Raw genomic sequence first — 17,761 nt, 5'->3', positions numbered from 1 at the left:
ATTTTCTGGTGAAGCTGCTGAGCATGTATTTCTGCTGTGGTTTTTTTATCTTTCAGGGACGTCCCTATAGTTCAACTGGTGACAGCTAGCCTCTACCAGGCTCCGCGGATCGCTGGACAAATAGTAAAAATTGGCCAAATAGAGTAAATAGTATGCTCAGGGAGTCGGCTACGGGGAGAGGGTCCAATATCTAGGATTGTATATTGGACCCTCTCCCCATAGCCGACTCCCTTAGCATACTATTCACTATATTTGGCAAATTTCTACTATTTGTCCAGCGATCCACGGGGCCTGGTAGAGGCTAGGTGACAACCTCACAGTTGAGTTTCTGGTTCCAGTTGCTAACTGGGAGATTCCGGTTCAATCTTGGGTCAAGACTTCTTGGTTGGACGCCTTTTGGAATGGACGTAACAATGGGGTCCGGTGTTCAAAAAGGTGCCTGGAGTAGGTTAAAAGTGAAGGACTAGCAACCCAACTAGCAATATTAGAAATATACCGCTGCTCATTATCTATCGGCCATCAGCCGGGACTAAATAGGTACATACATCACTCCATATCGCCCTATCCAACATCATTTGTCCTAAGTGTTCATATGCAATCTCAGTGTCTCTGACTAAACTATCGGTAAAAGTCAAACTTCTGCAGTGCACTTGGCCTTTTGGTTTCCATAGAAGGATGTCCGAAATATTTGCTCTTTGGCTCGAAAGCAGTGTCCAGCAAATGCTACACGACGGTGGGTGAGCTTTTGAGACAACCGCGGAAGACTTCCATAAATTGTTTTGAGAGTAGCGTGTTGTGTCCAAGAAATGTTCTGTGCCCTGCGTAGTAGCTTTCTGTAGGTCCCATCCAGTCTGTTTTGGAGCTGACAGGTAAGCGTCCAAGTTTCTGCACCGTAGAGTAGTATCGGTTCCACAAGGGTAAGAAAAACTTGTACCTTGAGTTTGTTAGGAATGTTAGATTTCCATATTTTGTCCAACTTGTTGCTTGCTTCCCATGCTTGGGCTTTTCTAATTTCGAGGTCTTTCTTTGAGCACATAATGTAGGAACCAAGATATTTGAAATCATCTACTCTATGAATGAGTGTCCCAGACAGGGATCTGAGTTCAAGTGTTCCAGAGATGTTGCTAATGTATTCTGTCTTAGATACAATATAGCCCCACTAGGGATGCAGATTCCTCCAGAGATTGGAGTAGAGTTTCTGCATTTTTGATCAATTCAGCAACTAGAGCAAGATCATCCGCAAAATCCAGATCAGTAAGATTTTACCGCTGCTGCTGAAACAGCAAGAAAACTTTCTGCCCTATGCACCACTAAGCAGTACAAGGGTCAGAACGTACGAACGATTTATGATTCGCGTGGCCGAGGCAGTCAAACAAATAACTTGATTACGCCACTGGATTTCCTTGGACGTCAAAACACTTGAAACCCGCTTTTTTGGTTTAAAATAGCTGCACTGTGGCGGGAAAAACACTTGAAAATGAAAAACATTCAATTAGAAGCGATGCTGTGTGGAAAACACTTGAAAACGACATCTGCAGATGAGCAGTATAAAGCCGGTGTCCGAGGTGATCGGACAGGACTCGGCTCAGGGCTGGCACAAGTGTCCGTTGCCAGTGACAGGTTGGCTGAAGTCGCGGGCAGCTCGACCAAGGTAGGTTCATTCTTGTGTTACATTCCTTCTTTCTACATGGGTGTAGAGATCGTATACAGATGTGCTCTTCGGAATGAATCATGCTTGGTCTAGGGGCGTATAAAGTTAACGCTGCCTCTGGACATGGAAGTTGAGAGTTCGAATCCCGGTGGTTGCTTGTCAGTAACCTGACTTACACGCAACTAGTTATCTCCATGAAATATTGAGATATAGGTTTTGGCCTGTTTGTGTGTATATCTGTATGTCTGTCTGTCTGTCTGTTTGTGTCTCCGGCATAAGTCAGTATAACTCAAGAACCTCTGGATGGATAATGATGATATTTCGTATTTGGGTAGCTGTTGGAAAAACAAAGGTCAAGGTCAATTTTGGGCCCCTTGGTATGTGACATTGGTACTGCAGCAGAACTTCAGTTTTTTTGTATCTTTTGACCTGGACGTGCTATGGACGTGGAACATGACAGATAAGTTCGTAATTTGCATAATTGATGTAAAAGTGCTACAATTCATCAAAGTGGTAAATTGTGCTTAAAACTTTAATTTCCATATTGTTAGGTAGGCTATGATCACATTCGTCATAGGTCGTGGTACGATTTTAATGTCGTACAATTTTTCACCCGCGGTGGAAATCAATTTATCGACCGGTGCAATAGTGGATAGAGTGTTCATCTTGCACATATGCATGATAGGCCGTGAGTTCGATCCCAGTCGGGTCATACCAAAGACTTTAGATAAAAATGGCACATACTGCTTTCTCTGCTTAGCACTCAGCATTTGGGAAAGAACATGCTAGTTCAACACATACCACTGCAAGTGGACTAACCCCCTGCTGTAGTGATTGCACAAAGTTGTGTGGCCCAAGGGCTACTGAAACGCCGCCCTATGTACCATCTGGTGCGGGAAGGACTTTAACTAACGATTTTCCAGCAGGCTGTCACAGAACCAACCGCCGCCAAGTATCTAATGCAGCCTTTATGCAAGATAGCTGGATTGTATACGACACATGCACGACTGTGTCCAAGATCGCCCTCAGTTTGTGATCGTAGGACGTTCGTACGACAAATGTGACCGGTGTGACGCCAAATTTCTGCCCCGCCAGATTTCTGCTTCGTAGGGTAGTGCGCGTACGTGGAGTTAGGGTAGGGGATATTTTTAGGGTCAGGGCTAGCAATTAGGGTAAGGGTCTAGTTAGGGTTAGGGTTAACCTTCACAACGTGACCCCTCCTCTCAAATTCCGATCTCTGCTTGAAAATTACCACGCCACAGGAGTGTGGCATACTTCTCTCACCTCAGGTTTACTGGAAACCCCCTAGCAGTGTTGGGGCATTTATTTAGCAGGGGCAGAAATTTAGCTTCACACCCTTTAACAGCGGAAACTTCTACGTTCAGAACCACGGCATCTCGTTTCGGTATCCGATCTGCTGCCTTCGTCAGTGCTGACTGACATCTGTCGGTGTGGTTATGCTCATGATGGAATTATTCACAGAGTTTTAGATTGGGTAAAACCATTTTATCATGTTTCAGACGTCACACCAGATGAGGAGTCTGGTATCGAACGAGCGGCTTTGCCATATGATATACTTTTGTGCATCTTTTTGGTAAGACGATCAATGTTGAGAAAGCCAAAGACAAAATATACATGATTAGAAACCTGAGTCTTCAAATGGCTATTGGTGGTCTTATGAAAATAGCACGCTTTTATGGAAACAAGAGAAAGAATTTACACCTTTTCCCTCCAAAGACCTCAAAATGGGGTCATCTAGTAACGCAACGCATGTAAACGAAACCTGGCCGCCGACTGCAGCGACACCTATCCCTTTCACCTGGAACGACATCAAGGACGACGTCCTGACCGCAATGGCGTCGGACAACATCACCAGCAACTGGAGTACCGAATCGCCGGCAGTGGAGGAGCTCGTCTTCGGGCTGGAGGCGTGGCTCGTCCCGACTATTCTCGTCGCCATCGCGGTGATCGGGCTGGTGGGCAACTCCCTTGTCATCTATGTCATACTGCGTGACAAGGCCATGCATACCGGCACCAACTTCTTCATCCTGAGCCTCGCCGTCGCTGACTTGGCGTTCCTCGCCTTCTCCGTGCCCTTCACCGCCAGCACCTACTTCCTACCCAGCTGGGTCTTCGGGGAGTTCATGTGCAAGTTCGTCATGTACATGAATCAGGTGGGCCGCTAGCATCGGTTGTTAGTAGTCACTAATATGACGTTCAGTACCAGAGACTCCTACAGAAAGCATGGACCTCTAAGGTCGTGTGTATCATTGGATATGTTGATGATTTTGATGGTCATGTACATGAATCATGTGGGCCGCTAGTAGCTGCCGCTAGTATTGGTCATTAGTAGTCACATGACTAATATGACGTTGATAGCAATGTTCATAAATCGTGTGGGCCGCTACTATTGGTTGTCATTGGTGATTCTGCGTCCGACCCATGTTGGTAGGTTTAAAATGCGTCATGAGAAATGTTCCAAACAGTTGATTTCTCTTCATATCTCTGCATGTTCAAAAAAACATCGGGACATTCTTTCTTAAAATCATCGGCCGTACGTTTCGAATTACCGGTCGCCATCTTGGATCGACCCATCCCACAAACATGGCAGTCTCCCTGATCTATATAACGTTAATGACACTTATGTCACATCACGTATTTCTGATATTTCTAATGAGAGTTACGAAGAAAAATTGACAGATCATAAATATTTCTGATCGACCGCAAACTAACATTTCCATTAACATTTTTTTGACGTCGGTCTAGGTGACGGTGACGGTGACGTGCATCACCCTGGCCGCCATGAGTGTGGACCGGTGCCTCGCCATCGCCCGGCCCCTCACCTCCCACCGCTGGAGGACCCCCCGCATGGCAAAGATCGTCAGCGTCTGCATCTGGATCGGTGAGTAGCCTCCATGCAAGACTCCCTTTCGGGCAGTTTTATTTCTTTCGTTTTTAAAATTTGAATTAGATTGCTATCGTGTTCTGGTACTAGTACTTTCATTTTCAACCTATTTGCACTCGATTGCTTACTCATGCCAAGTTTGTATCAGTCAGAAATAAAGTTACGTGAGAGGTATGATTAACGAAACCTTCATTCTTGTCATAGTCTCGTTCCTTGCCTCCGTGCCGGCGGCCGTCTACGCGCGACTAGAGGACTATTACTGGGCGGGACAGCAGGTGTATTGTGCCGAGTTCTACCCGTCCAGGGCCTGGGCAGCAGGCTACGCTACCTGGACCTTCATCGCAGCCTATCTCCTACCGGTTTGTTTGGTTGCTTGTTCGTTTTGCAACACACACTTTTTTTGCTTAGAGCTTTAGTATGTACATACAAGGGGTTGGCTTGAGCATTGGCACACCCGGTGTGCCCGGTTATGGGTGAATGTGGCTCTCAACATACAGTCAGGAAAAGTAGGTGCGTAGCTAATTGTACGTGTCGGCGACGCGTATGGTATAGCTTAGCGTGTGTCTTCAAACATAGTAAGTGTGGCTCTCTACATATGGGTAAGTGTGTCTCTCCACATATGGGTGTGTCTCTGCACATGCATGTAAGTGTGGCTCTCTACATGTGGGTAAGTGTAGTAGTCCACTACTGTTTTCTGCTGCTGCTGCAGTAGTAGAAACATCCTGCAGCCGCAATCAGTCTTCCTTCAATCTTTTCCACTTAGTCCGATTCGTCGCGAGCTTCCTTAGCTCCCGTAGGTTTCTTTCTGACCGTAACGGTCCTTGTCCTCTTTATTTCAGGTCTAGTGCTTGAAATCGGCTGATCGCGATGCCGGGTGGGTGCCCATCTACGCGTCTCCGCGGGGATCCCACCTCGGACCGCGGCGGACGGCCCTTCACTTTCATCGCGCCTCTGGGTTTCGTACAACACCCGATGACTCGCGCACGCCTTAGACTCCTTGATCCGTGTTTATAGAAGTAGGAAAGATGCCGTTTGTTTTCTGAGAGGACTTTGTAAACACATCGACTAAGATTTCTGTATACAGTCGCGCCCACGTAAGTGTGAACAACGCGGAACATTATATAGAGAAATAATCTTCCACAGCTAAAGAGGAAAAACTTAACAGTAAAAAAATTACGTTAAAACGCAACATTTCCTAGAGGTAAACGAGGCATATACGCTTAGGGGGCAAGGTCTCGCCCGTTTGTTGTATATCTTGTTTATAGAAGTAGGAAAGATGCCGTTTGTTTTCTGAGAGGACTTTGTAAACACATCGACTAAGATGTCTGTATACAGTCGCGCCCATGTAAGTGTGAACAACACGGCACATTATCTAGAGAAATAATCTTCTACAGCTAAAGAGGAAAACTTTACAGTGAAGAAATAACGTTAAAACGCAACATTTCCTAGAGGTAAACGAGGCATATACGCTTAGGGGGCAAGGTCTCGCCCGTTCGTTGTATATCTTGTTTATAGATGTAGGAAAGATGCCGTTTGTTTTCAAAGAGGACTTCAAAGTAAACACATCGACTAAGATTTATGTATACAGTCGCGCCCACTGCCCACGGACCTTTATGAAGTCTTAAAGCTTCCCGAAATATTTCGCCGTGTTTAAGGTCTTTATACGTATTTCGGAAACTTTGCTTAAATATCGCATTTCGTGCCGTGGTGTGGCTCTCCACATATGGGTAAGCGTGGCTCTCCACACATGGGTAAGCGTGTCTCTCCACACATGGGTAAGCGTGGCTCTGAGTCTCCACACATGGGTAAGCGTGGCTCTCCACACATGGGTAAGCGTGGCTCTCCGCACACGGGTAAGCGTGGCTCTCCACACATGGGTAAGCGTGTCTCTCCACACATGGGTAAGCGTGGCTCTGAGTCTCCACACATGGGTAAGCGTGGCTCTCCACACATGGGTAAGCGTGGCTCTCCGCACACGGGTAAGCGTGGCTCTCCACACATGGGTAAGCGTGTCTCTCCACACATGGGTAAGCGTGGCTCTGAGTCTCCACACATGGGTAAGCGTGGCTCTCCACACATGGGTAAGCGTGGCTCTCCGCACACGGGTAAGCGTGGCTCTCCACACATGGGTAAGCGTGGCTCTCCACACATGGGTAAGCGTGGCTCTCCACACATGGGTAAGCGTGGCTCTCCACACATGGGTAAGCGTGGCTCTCCACACATGGGTAAGCGTGGCTCTCCACACATGGGTAACTGTTGTTCTCTAAAAATTTGACTCAGAACACCATCAGGCCTGGGTGAAACCTTTAATTCTATCTCTGCCATGATAATGTCTCTACCCGTTGGTGCATGTACCCATTTACCACAATTCGAAATTATAGATATTACCTTATTCTCAGGTGGGCATCACCACGGTGTGCTGTGGCTGGATGGTCAGCCGGCTCTGGGGCACCCAGGTCCCGGGTAACATCAAGGTGGCCATGGACACACATGGATACCCCGCCTGGAAGTAAGGCCTTTCATGATCAGTAGAATAAAAAGTTAAGGTAGGGGGAGGGGTATGAAAGCTTAGTGCTAAGATCACCCTCTTTCCATTGTTTCATTAACTTTTACATTTCATTTCGTCTCCTTAGCCTCCCTCCCTTCATCAGTGGACTACTTGAAGTGGCACTTTTGGCGACTGTCACCTCCCGACTTACTTTCTGCATTAGGAATATATAGTGGAAGAAGTATGAGGTGATGATTGAGTGATAGTCATGATCAAACGTTGATTACATAAATGAGTATTCAGTTGAGCATGTTTGATTTCATGACTTGAGGTACGTCCTCTGAACGGCGTCCATTTTTCCTGTTCCCGTCCCTAATGCCCGGTGGCGTTTTCGTTCTCGATCCCAGGGGACCACGTGATTCGCTGACTCAGCAGAAGCGGAAGACAACCCTGATCGTGGTGGTGATGCTGCTGCTGTTCGCAATCTGCTGGGGGCCAATCCAGGTACTTACAATCACGTGACTAGCAATGTGACGTCATTCGGCGTCAGCCATCTTGGTCGGTTAAAGATGTATGTGTATTTTTAAAAAGATGTAATAGTTTCTATCTATGTTCCATTCTCGCTTCACAATACAGCTCCCCAAAACGTATCCAAAAGGAAAACCTTTCAAAGTAGAAAACTCGACAAAAACGTCATTAAAAGACGTCAAAAAGAGGCCGGAGCCCAAACCTCTGTTTGGAGAATATTTTTTATCCACATCCCTATTTCTTCCGTAGTTCCTGAACATGGTCCGTAATTATCACCCGGACTTCCCGCTCACCATGGCAACCTACTACGTCAAGATCTGGGCCCACTGCATGGCCTACGCCAACTCCTCCGTCAACCCCTTTGTCTACGCCTGGTTGGGCGAGAACATCCGGAAGGTTAGCTTTAAACTTACCTGTCTATAGATAACGAAAAACATAAGATCATATCCCACCGCTGGCACCAACTGTAGGGTAGCCGAGATAAGAGTTACAGAGATGAAGTCCGCACGTACTGAGTTACAATGCCAGACTGGCTCCGGCGACATACTTCATACATTATCACTAGGACTGTGTAATTCGGCCCAGATATGTTCTTTCCAAAAATATGATGGGAAGTGATCAAAACACAATCATACGCATTCTTATTTCATCTTCATCACTATTATGATGACTGACGTATCCTGTAAGTTTATCAGGGTTGAATTAAACCTCAAGAAACATAGCATCAATGATGTATGGGTAAATCTTAAAGGAAAAAAAGAGGAATGGTATCACTTTTTAAAGGTGAGACGTCTTGGCGTATCTCTTCATCACATCTAGAAGTAGAAAAATACGGAAATCCCGTTTTCATGATCCTTTGTGTAATGTATGGATGTTGCAGTGTGGTGTAGCCATTCTCTTTCTTCTAATACTAAATCACTGCTGTCATGATGATGGAAGAAGCAAAGAAAAACTTTATTGCACGACAATTGTAACAGGTACAATATATGGTAACTTGTACATACATGACAATTCTAAAGGACTAGTCCAATATATGAATAACAGTAGAGAGAATCTATCCATATATACTAATACTCTAACAGTATGTTGATAAGAATGTGTTGCGTCTGGAATGTATAATATTGTCTCATTTTTGCATAGAGTTGTATACAAATAGGCCTACATAGGTGATATGCAACTACCATGAATTGAAATCTTATAAACAGGCCTTAAGTCTATGCAAAATTTCAGTCCTTCCAAAAGATACTGCCGGGATGTTTCAAGAAGGCGCCGGAGACCCCGTCCCTCTTCCTGACGCCAACCGAGGTTAACAACTGGAGCTCGATCATGGCGTATGGAGAGGACAACGCTTGTGTAAGGGGTTAAGAGTATAAAGCGTAGCTATCATCCTCCTATGCGGAGCCTCGCCTTTGGCTTATATAATGTCATTAATACCATACTTCTTGAAGTTCGATTCTATCTTGGGTGGCTCTGCTAAAATCGGGCTGAGGTTCCCACTTTTGTTGGCTTGGCCTCTAACCAGCTGTCAGCCAATGAGAGAATTCTTTAGGTAAATCAAAAGCCGATCTCTGATTGACTTACAGCTGGTTAGAGGCTACACCCACAAAAGTGGAAACCTCAGCCCGGTTTAGCAGAGCCTCCCCAAGGTATTTTTTGGCCGCAGAGAGGTTCTGGGTAGGATAATGATATCTTTGTAACTTCACCACTGCGTCGGGAAACTGTATGGAAGACCTGTTCTGCCAAAAAGAAATGAGCGGCATGAGGATTCAACTGAACTGCTTACATGTTAACAGTATAGTCTACTGGCCGTATCAACGCTCAAATCCTTTTTATCACTGAGGTGTTCTTTTTTTGTCGAAAGTAGCAGTTTTCATCTTGCAAGGCAACTATTTGACATATGGAATGCTATGTTGTGTCGTAAATTGATGGGTTAATCGGTAATGAATTTACCCGCGTCAGACCACCTTGGTCAGACTTACCCCTTCTCCTCTCTACATACCTCCTTACACACGTGTCTTGCTTTGTCGCTGTAAACTACTCGCGTTGGAGGCGAATCGGTCTTTAGAAAAATGGATATCATATGAAAATGAAATATGATGAAAGTAATAGGAATATTAGAATATGGAAATAGAATCATTATATGTATATTCTTTCTAGCTACACACTGATGATGTTGTATCCTCTGTCTTAGTTGTGATCTACTCGTGTATCTTTACCGTGTGTTGCATTTGGCGCTATACAGTACGTGATGTATATAGGTACATGTATATAGAGCTATATCTCACACTGTTGAATTTCCCTTATAGTATTTCAAAATTTTTGGCGACGCTTTCAGGAAGCGCGCCAAACAGTTATATTATGTATTTAGTTGCCGGGAATTCCGTACATCCCAGCTATGCAGGTTCGTATTTGTGGAATGTTACTCGCACGCGCAGTAGCGACCAGTCTGAGATTCCATGGGAGGTCAGATAAGATCTCCCGCGAGGATTACCCTCCCGACCTCTCCTCCGCTGTGATTGGGCTCGATTGGGACTCCCGCAGGGTTTGGCAAATTGACTCCAGCTGCGCCGTGACGACAAATTCCAAAAGTCCTCTTTGGAACAAGAAAAGAAGTCTTTTCTTTTTCGGGATTTAGGGAAAGTCATGCCTATTGCACTGTGGGGAAAGTATATGGATTTGTATTCCTAATATATCTGTTTAGAAATTACTGTCACCGATGTGTTGCTACTCGGGACCAACCCTAATGCAGTCTCTCTGCTACAACTCGAGCATTTCTCAGAATGGAGCTCCGGACAATTAGCCTGTCTGGAGGACTGTTTGAATCAAGGATTCGAATTCATCAATAACTTAGTGGGAAAGTCAAAATTCAAATGTCCAACAATAAATAGACACATTTTAACCTTTATCCACACGGCCTGGCACCTTAGTTGCAACGTGTCAAAACATAGCTTAAAATGTTAATCACCAATTACATATAGCCACTCAATCGTCGCCATGGCAATACGTTTTCTTGCCTTTCTTTTTGTGGTTTCTAGTGGTTAACCCATAATTCTCTGGGGGAGGAAATCATAGGCGACCCGCACCTGACCTCTCACTGTAGATACTATTCATGATACGTATATTATTATTTGTATATATAATGTACTTACAATGCTGTTGTCTGTTGTTATTCTATCCATGTCAAAACCTACATTCCAATGATATTGATATTGCCTATTTTTTTGTCAACAGGGCTAGCCCTTTGTAATAGCGAACAGCGAAACCAATGAATAGATAAATGCATGATTGAATTTGTATTTGAGATATTGTCGCGTAAGCTGTTATATGCTTTTATTGAATCGTATACAGATGAGTTTGAGTTATTTCTTTTGCGAATGGCCATGACAGGTTAGGGAGTATGTAAGGGGTTTCACAATTCTAAGTACGCATGCGCAGAGAAATGCATTGTGGGCAACATGTCAAAGTTGAAGGCCTATGATTTGTTAACAGTTCTTGTCTCTCGGACATAGTCTCGATTTGCAAGAACAATACCCAGCTGTGTTTTGTTTATGTTTCAGGGGCATTCACGTTGACGTATAACCAGCGATGCGTTTCGTTGCACAGGCGCACTTAGAATCGTGAACCTCCTTATTCGTATCATGTCATGTCATCAGATTTGTCCTGACCTACTCGCGCTTTGTGACCAGTACTTGTGATAAATGATATGTAAAAGCTGTCTGTGATCTCCGCATCATATTTAATAAATCGATGTATTATTAACAAAAACTTGTCGGTTATTGATGTATGATAAATCGATGATTTGGAAAACATGCACGACGTAGCAACAAGACATCATACGTAGTGGACATTATACGTTACACACAGTGAAGCATTGGGCATGATACTTTACAAACAACAAAGTATGGGACATTAGATGTTATAAGAACGAGGGAAAAGATTGTTGGCGCCGTACCCGAAAAGAAAATATAACAACTTCCCGCCCCTTCCATAGTTGTTCTGTCAGCGCCCTTCTCTATGTCCTAGCGACCTGAAAGGTATTACACTATCATGTTACCCGAGTTTATGTCCCCACTTTGGCTAAGTAATCCTGGTCCTAGTAGAAGGACATCAACGCTCCGCTGTATGCATAAACGTAAACCATGAATAGTGTCCCTGAGGACTAGAATTCAACAAGTACAAATTTGTTCATCCGAGCATGATAGGGCAAGGTCAAGTCCGAATGTGAAGTGTGTCGTGATCGCGAACCTTAGACATGTCAGGAAGGACCTTGGGGTGGGGTGGATGGAATAGAAAACAAAAGTTATACTGAAAAACAAATGACTGAGAAAGGTACCAAGCGTCGTGAAATAAAGGCTACAAAAACATAGCACGTCCATGGCCAGGGCAAAAGATACAAAAGTTCTGCTGCAGTACCAAGGTCACATACCAGTGGGCCGCAAATCTACCTTGACCGTTGTCTTTTCAAGACCTACCCATAGACCAAATATCATTGTAATCCATCCAGAGGTCTTTTTATACACACACACACACACACACACACACACACACACACACACACACACACACACACACACACACACACACACACACACACACACACACACACACACACACACACACACACACACACACACATACACACCAACAACTATACCTCGGTAAATACGGCTTAGAATAGCCGCGAGTCTGAAGAAGGTGCAGAAATCTAGGCTGGTCCCTCGATAGTACGAAAACAAAGAATATACTCTGTTATCAAGGAGCAGTCCTCATCCCATTGGATATCATCATATGCATTGAACATCAATTCTTTTGCCAAAGCGACTATACCTAACCTAACTTAATTTAACCTGTATCAGATCATCTAACATTCTCATTGGGGATGAAGAAAGAAGAGGGAGGGAAAAAAGGATTGGAGGATAGTATTAGAGAATGGGCAGACATGACACTAAGTGAAACATTAAGAACAGAAAATCGAGAAGGATGGAGAACTGTTTGCAGATTTGCTGTGGTGCCCAACCGGTCAAATAGTTAGACTAAGGGATAGATGAGATGAGATCGTTGTTTTTCTGGATTTTGGAGAATCGCTGCATGACCTGAAGCAAGGCCGCGTCTGTCCATCCCGTGAAGAGCAAACATACCGCCACTCCGAGGCAAACATCTCGGCGGGCTGCGAGGGTAGAGCCGACCAATCGCGACGCGCCTCTCGTCCCGAGGATCTTACCCTCGCAAACTGGTGCGAAAATCTCCAAAGACTTATGTGTCAACTTCGGAGGGAGGTTTAGTAGTTTGTGAAGCTTGTAGGGTGAGGTGGAGGCGTGCTGGTTTGGCCAGGAAGACAGAAGTATGGCGCGGGGACTTGTGTTCGTGGTCTTGGCGGCGGTTTGTCTGTGTTCGTGCCGGGGACAGAGGTGGATTTCAGGGGGAGACGACCAGGACGGCACGGCGTTAAGAGACATACCTGCATGCGACAGGTAACTTCATTCTGAAGTGTACTACTCATGTAGTTAAAAGTACACCAGTTAGACATTGGCAACACGAATGAATAATGGCCAAACACGTTTTTTCATATGCTAGCTACAGATAAAAGGGGGGTACGTATAGCCTCTACCAACTGCAGGCTCTACAGGTCGCTGGAAAAATCGTAGAAATTGGCCAGATAGACAAATAACATGCCAGAGAAGTTAGTCCGCTATAGAAGTTACAGTTTGCGATCTTTAGATGGATGGCATATTGGACCCTCTCTCCGTAGACGACTCCCTTGGCATACTATTCACTCTATTTTACCAATTTCTACTATTTTTCCAGCCATCCGCGGGTCCTGGTAGAGGCTAGGATACGTATTGCAACATACCTTTATGTCTAACTCACTGATAGAAGTGTGATAAACCACCATTAGGTGAGTAGACATTAACCACCGAACCAGTTTTGTTTTGATTCCTGAGTTAGGTTTATTCTCGCCAGGACACCTGTACCTATCGTACCGACGTCCCACGGACAATCTAAACTTACACCAGTCAATGTTTGTGTTCTTTTAGAACTACCTATTAAACCATCAAAGCTGCTAGATCATGTAGGATCGTCTAGCTAATGCCCCTGTCACACATAGCCGCCTATGGCATTCCGACCTTCCATAGACCAGCGTCAGGAGTAGGCCGGGAGCAGGGTCGTCTGTGGCTGGGAGATGGTTGGCGAGGTTTCCTACTATCGCTAGTCTTTAAAAGTCGTGCAAAAATCCTGAATGTGTGACAGTGGCTTTACATGGGAACAGGATCTCATTTTAAAATGTCGTAACTATAATGAGAGGAGGCAATCAATAAAATAGCTGTGTTGAAACTTAACCATGATAGCAATTGAAACTGGTTCAGAGGTTTGTTTCTTATTTTTGGTATTTCATGACACCTATAACGTCTTACCCGCGTGCTTGTAGAATGCCAAACGTAACATGTCTATCCTTAACTTCCGTTGGAAACACAAACACGCAGTTCCTAGTTCCTTCTCTGTTTTCCCAACATGTTTATGGCATCCCGAATAATAGATTCTTCCTTTTTGTTCTTTCACATCTTTCTCTTTGACTTTGGAATTGACTTTGGCATTCTACGACATGAGTATCCGTTTTCCGATATATATATATATATATACATTTCAATTTACAGCATATATTTTCACATTTTGCAGCATCTTTGTACGATTTGCAGTATGGCCGAAAACAATTTTGGAAACGTACGAAAATTGATGCGCGCGCGGATGTCATCCATGTTATCAAATTAACATGGCCAAAGTAGGAAAATTCATGGTTGCCTTTAAGAGGCGAAGTTAACGCCCCAGTGGTAGGTACCCTTGACTTTGACCTTGTCGTGCCTGCATGATGACGTATGCTGTTGTCTATTTGCATAAAGGACGCGGCACGTAGGGGTCAAGTCAAGGTCAGGTCCTGTTAGGGAACGCACCAGACATCACGACATTCTTAAGCGTGTCTTAAGTCTCTACCAAATCTAATCTTAAAACGTTGTTAAGTCTTACGGTCTATGCATCTTGAAAAGATAGGTAGACACTAGAGAACCATGGTGGATTAACGCAGAGTACAACCCTGGCGAAAACATCACAGATGAAGAAAATCAGAAACGAAGAAAGCAACAACTCCTAACCACCCAAACAGTGTGGAAACAAAATGTTTGACGAAGGTCTTCACTTTCTAAAGTAGTAAATCCATTTTGCCTAAACACATGTGATGTATGAAAACATGAATGCTTTTAAACTACTAAGCTGGAAAAGAATTGAAATGCATACACGAGCTTCTAAATTTCATTATATGGCATTTTCAATATAAGGTGTTTTAACTTGGAAACTATTAAGTGCGTCTGGGTTAGAACCTACATACAGTTTACACATGAGAATCATTCTAGGAACCTTGAAAGTTCTGACATTGTGTCCGCATACTGGAGTGACTAGGTTGTCGTGTGGAGTAATTACTTGTTGGGCGAAAGTTGTAGATGTAAGCAGTCTGTTTGTGCACTGGAAATCACACAGGGTCATCCTGAACCGTCCTTGTCCTCAATGATCGGCTTCAAGGGACGATCAACAAAAGTCCACTTATTTTGCATCTTTGAACCACAGATGAAAGTTGAAGTCAATTTCACATTAGCACGTGCTATTGTGAAATTGACATTGGAGACCCATGCATTTTCTTTTTAGAAGAGCTGATATTTCTGCCCATGGGTTTAACATTTGGCTCGATCTGTCCGCGCGGTTTTAAGATAAATACGTTTTGAATAAATTGGACGTTAAATGGTCATGTTACGTTAGCACTAATGGTGATAAAAAAATCAGGATTGGGCCTTTTGTTATTTCCCTTTCCTTCAAAGTCGTTAGAGTTTCTAAAACTGCTTACAATTGGGTTCACCTGTCAACTACTGAACTGTCTTTACCTGTGCCCCTCCCTCGCCCCCTCCCCCCCGTTCCCTCCCCCCAGCCCTGTTTACTGCTACGGACCCCTTCTGAACGCCGTTCAGTCGACCCGGGTTTTCAAGGATTCCAAGACCTTCGTCGACATGAGCATGAAGTCGGCCCCAGGTTAGTTATCTTAAATTAACGTTACATTTTCTTAAAAAAAAAAGAAGTTTCATGGTGATGAAGATGCTTCATCTAGAAGTAGCTTTTTTTCATAGAGATCTTTGTCATCAGAGAATCTTCAGCAAAACTTCCATCTTCAAGCAAATGTGAAGTGATTTTTGGACGTCTTTAAAGTAGTGCATTTTTCTCCGTTCGCGTTACACAAAACACTGTGGTGGAGCTGTTGTGTAGGTTACAAAAACTGGACAGCTAGGAAAACCACGTTTCCTTCCAACATCTGCTTGGAGATCTTGGAGAAAAGGGGTGTGACACATTTCACATACCGCGCATGTCCGTCCCAGGCTGTTCAACCCATGTCACACCACATCTTCTGTCAAACATTCACACGGCAATGCGGTATGTCGCAATGACGGGACGAAGTTTGGACAGTTCACATCAGGAAAGACATTCCTGAAAGGGGCCCAAAAAGTTCCAGCTTTTATATAACAAATCAAAAGTGGGCGGGAGGGAGTAATCTCCAAGCAGATGTAGTGAAGGAATATCGTATTGAACGTTTCCTGACAGCCTCATTTTTCGGACACACTAACTTCACGATCTTTCTACATCTGCTTGGAGATAGGGGAATGTTGATAAGACACTCACCTGTTACCCTCTCCCTCTTCTCCAAGCAGAGGTTTCAAACTTCAAATCAGATTGCGGCCACTACTAGCCCCCGATCGAAATCTCTGCTTGGAGAATACCCTCCCCTCCCCCCAACATGTTCCTGTACCCCCTGAGATTGGTTTTGATAGATGCATTGTTTTTACTTACCTGTGAAAGAGTATTTGTCATCATGACAGAGGACATCCTGGGAGCGTTTGACAACATGCGGGCCCGGGGTCAGGACATCCGGTCACGTGAGGTGATGCGTCGGTTCGTGTCGCAGTGGTTCTACGGACCAGGCGCCGAGCTGGAGGACTGGGAGCCGTCTGACTGGCAGGAGAGGTGAGTCCGTCACGTGACCATGACGTCATTCACCACCCGCCATGTTGGACGTTAGATGCTTCTCGTTATGACGTTTTGGAAAAGGTACTTAATAAATTGCTCTCCAACTCAAGAAATTGGACTCACCATAATTTTCTGTCTTCTTCAACTCCCTGACTGAATCGCTTTGGACACGTGACTTTTCACACGAGTGATGTCAGTGATGGGTCAAAGGTTGTTGGAAGTCGCCCCGAGTTGGAGAACAGATCAAACTTTTCCATAATGTGATTTACCAATTCGGATAAACTTTCATGCTGTTCTAAAAGTTGATGAGATCTCTCTCTCCACACGATGCCTACTCTTTTCAATCATTTTTCTCCGTAAAATATGATTTCAAGAGAATATCATGAATGATTATCTCTCTTAAATCGTTGTTGGTCCGCTCGGGATGACCAGTCGCCGATATTTTCATTGTGATGGCCGGCGGCTAATTATAATCTATATCTTGATTATAAACTTAAAAATATGCCGGTGTCAAGTATAACGAAACAATATAATGAAGCCATTTGTTTTTTTCGTACAGATCACATTTTCAAAGATTTCTATGTTTTGCAGACCCGCATTCCTGAACAGCATCAGGGACGAGGATTACAGACAGTGGGCAGAGGACCTCCATGGCTTGTGGAAGAAACTTTCCAAAAGGGTAAAACCTCTGCGCTGTCTTTAGCAAATCATATTAGGTCTGGCACAGCGCCTGAGATAGTGTTGTAGACTTTCCTCAAGGAATGAAATCAATTCCCTTTAAAAGTTTCCAAAATAAGGTTAGGGTGTCAATAGTCTCGTGACTACATGCAGCGTTCGCCATGCTGATTGGTTAAGCCCGCAACACATTCAGGACCTTCCAACGACTTGACTCCCAATCAACCCTTAAACCAAGGTCGGCGCTAGGTTGGGAGTAGCCTGGAATCCATCCTACTCTAAATAGCAAAGTTCTTTATTCACAACACACATATTTACACGAGCTACTCTAGCTCCAGTTTGCTTCTCTGATCGCATCCGACTTTCCCGGTTTTTCAAAATCTAGTCAGCTGGCGCAGACGACTTTTAAAGACTGGTAGGCAACTCCCAATCAAGGACGACCTTGCTCACGACCAAC

The 17,761-nt window shown here is 44.4% G+C and overlaps 4 protein-coding genes across 5 annotated transcripts in view; 3 read left to right on the top strand and 1 right to left on the bottom strand.

Annotated features, from left to right (window-relative positions):
- Positions 1–1,508: 1,508 nt before the first annotated feature.
- Positions 1,509–6,927, top strand: LOC136445377 (G-protein coupled receptor 54-like). Of its 2 annotated transcripts, XM_066443353.1 has the most exons (5): positions 1,514–1,651; positions 3,389–3,825; positions 4,418–4,553; positions 4,761–4,915; positions 5,396–6,927. In XM_066443353.1, the coding sequence occupies exons 2-5, from the start codon at positions 3,397–3,399 to the stop codon at positions 5,399–5,401; spliced, it is 726 nt and encodes a 241-aa protein (XP_066299450.1). In that variant the 5' UTR covers positions 1,514–1,651; positions 3,389–3,396; the 3' UTR covers positions 5,402–6,927. The 2 variants fall into 2 exon arrangements, with proteins under 2 accessions (XP_066299449.1, XP_066299450.1); XM_066443352.1 differs by lacking the exon at positions 5,396–6,927 and having other exon boundaries at positions 1,509–1,651; positions 4,761–5,089.
- On the bottom strand, positions 6,240–6,881 carry LOC136445176 (cornifin-A-like). Its single transcript, XM_066443045.1, has one exon. The coding sequence runs from the start codon at positions 6,879–6,881 to the stop codon at positions 6,240–6,242; it is 642 nt and encodes a 213-aa protein (XP_066299142.1).
- Positions 6,928–6,937: 10 nt separating the features above from the next.
- On the top strand, positions 6,938–9,798 carry LOC136445378 (G-protein coupled receptor 54-like). Its single transcript, XM_066443354.1, has 4 exons — positions 6,938–7,065; positions 7,452–7,548; positions 7,822–7,968; positions 8,803–9,798. Exons 1-4 carry the CDS (start codon positions 6,986–6,988, stop codon positions 8,935–8,937), a joined length of 459 nt encoding a protein of 152 aa, XP_066299451.1. The 5' UTR covers positions 6,938–6,985; the 3' UTR covers positions 8,938–9,798.
- A 2,961-nt stretch (positions 9,799–12,759) lies between these two features.
- Positions 12,760–17,761, top strand: part of LOC136445309 (trehalase-like) — a 28,047-nt gene continuing 23,045 nt past the window's right edge. Inside the window, exons 1-4 of the transcript XR_010757394.1 lie at positions 12,760–13,043; positions 15,542–15,642; positions 16,482–16,626; positions 17,221–17,308. The gene's annotated coding sequence lies outside the window, so the exon portion shown is untranslated. The remainder of the gene's footprint in view (positions 13,044–15,541; positions 15,643–16,481; positions 16,627–17,220; positions 17,309–17,761) is intronic.

The sequence above is a fragment of the Branchiostoma lanceolatum genome, chromosome 11 (assembly GCF_035083965.1).
Source record: "Branchiostoma lanceolatum isolate klBraLanc5 chromosome 11, klBraLanc5.hap2, whole genome shotgun sequence".
In the NCBI taxonomy this organism is placed as follows: domain Eukaryota; kingdom Metazoa; phylum Chordata; class Leptocardii; order Amphioxiformes; family Branchiostomatidae; genus Branchiostoma; species Branchiostoma lanceolatum.
The sequence above is the reverse complement of the archived record's forward strand: the minus strand, read 5'-3'. Positions and strand labels throughout refer to the sequence as shown.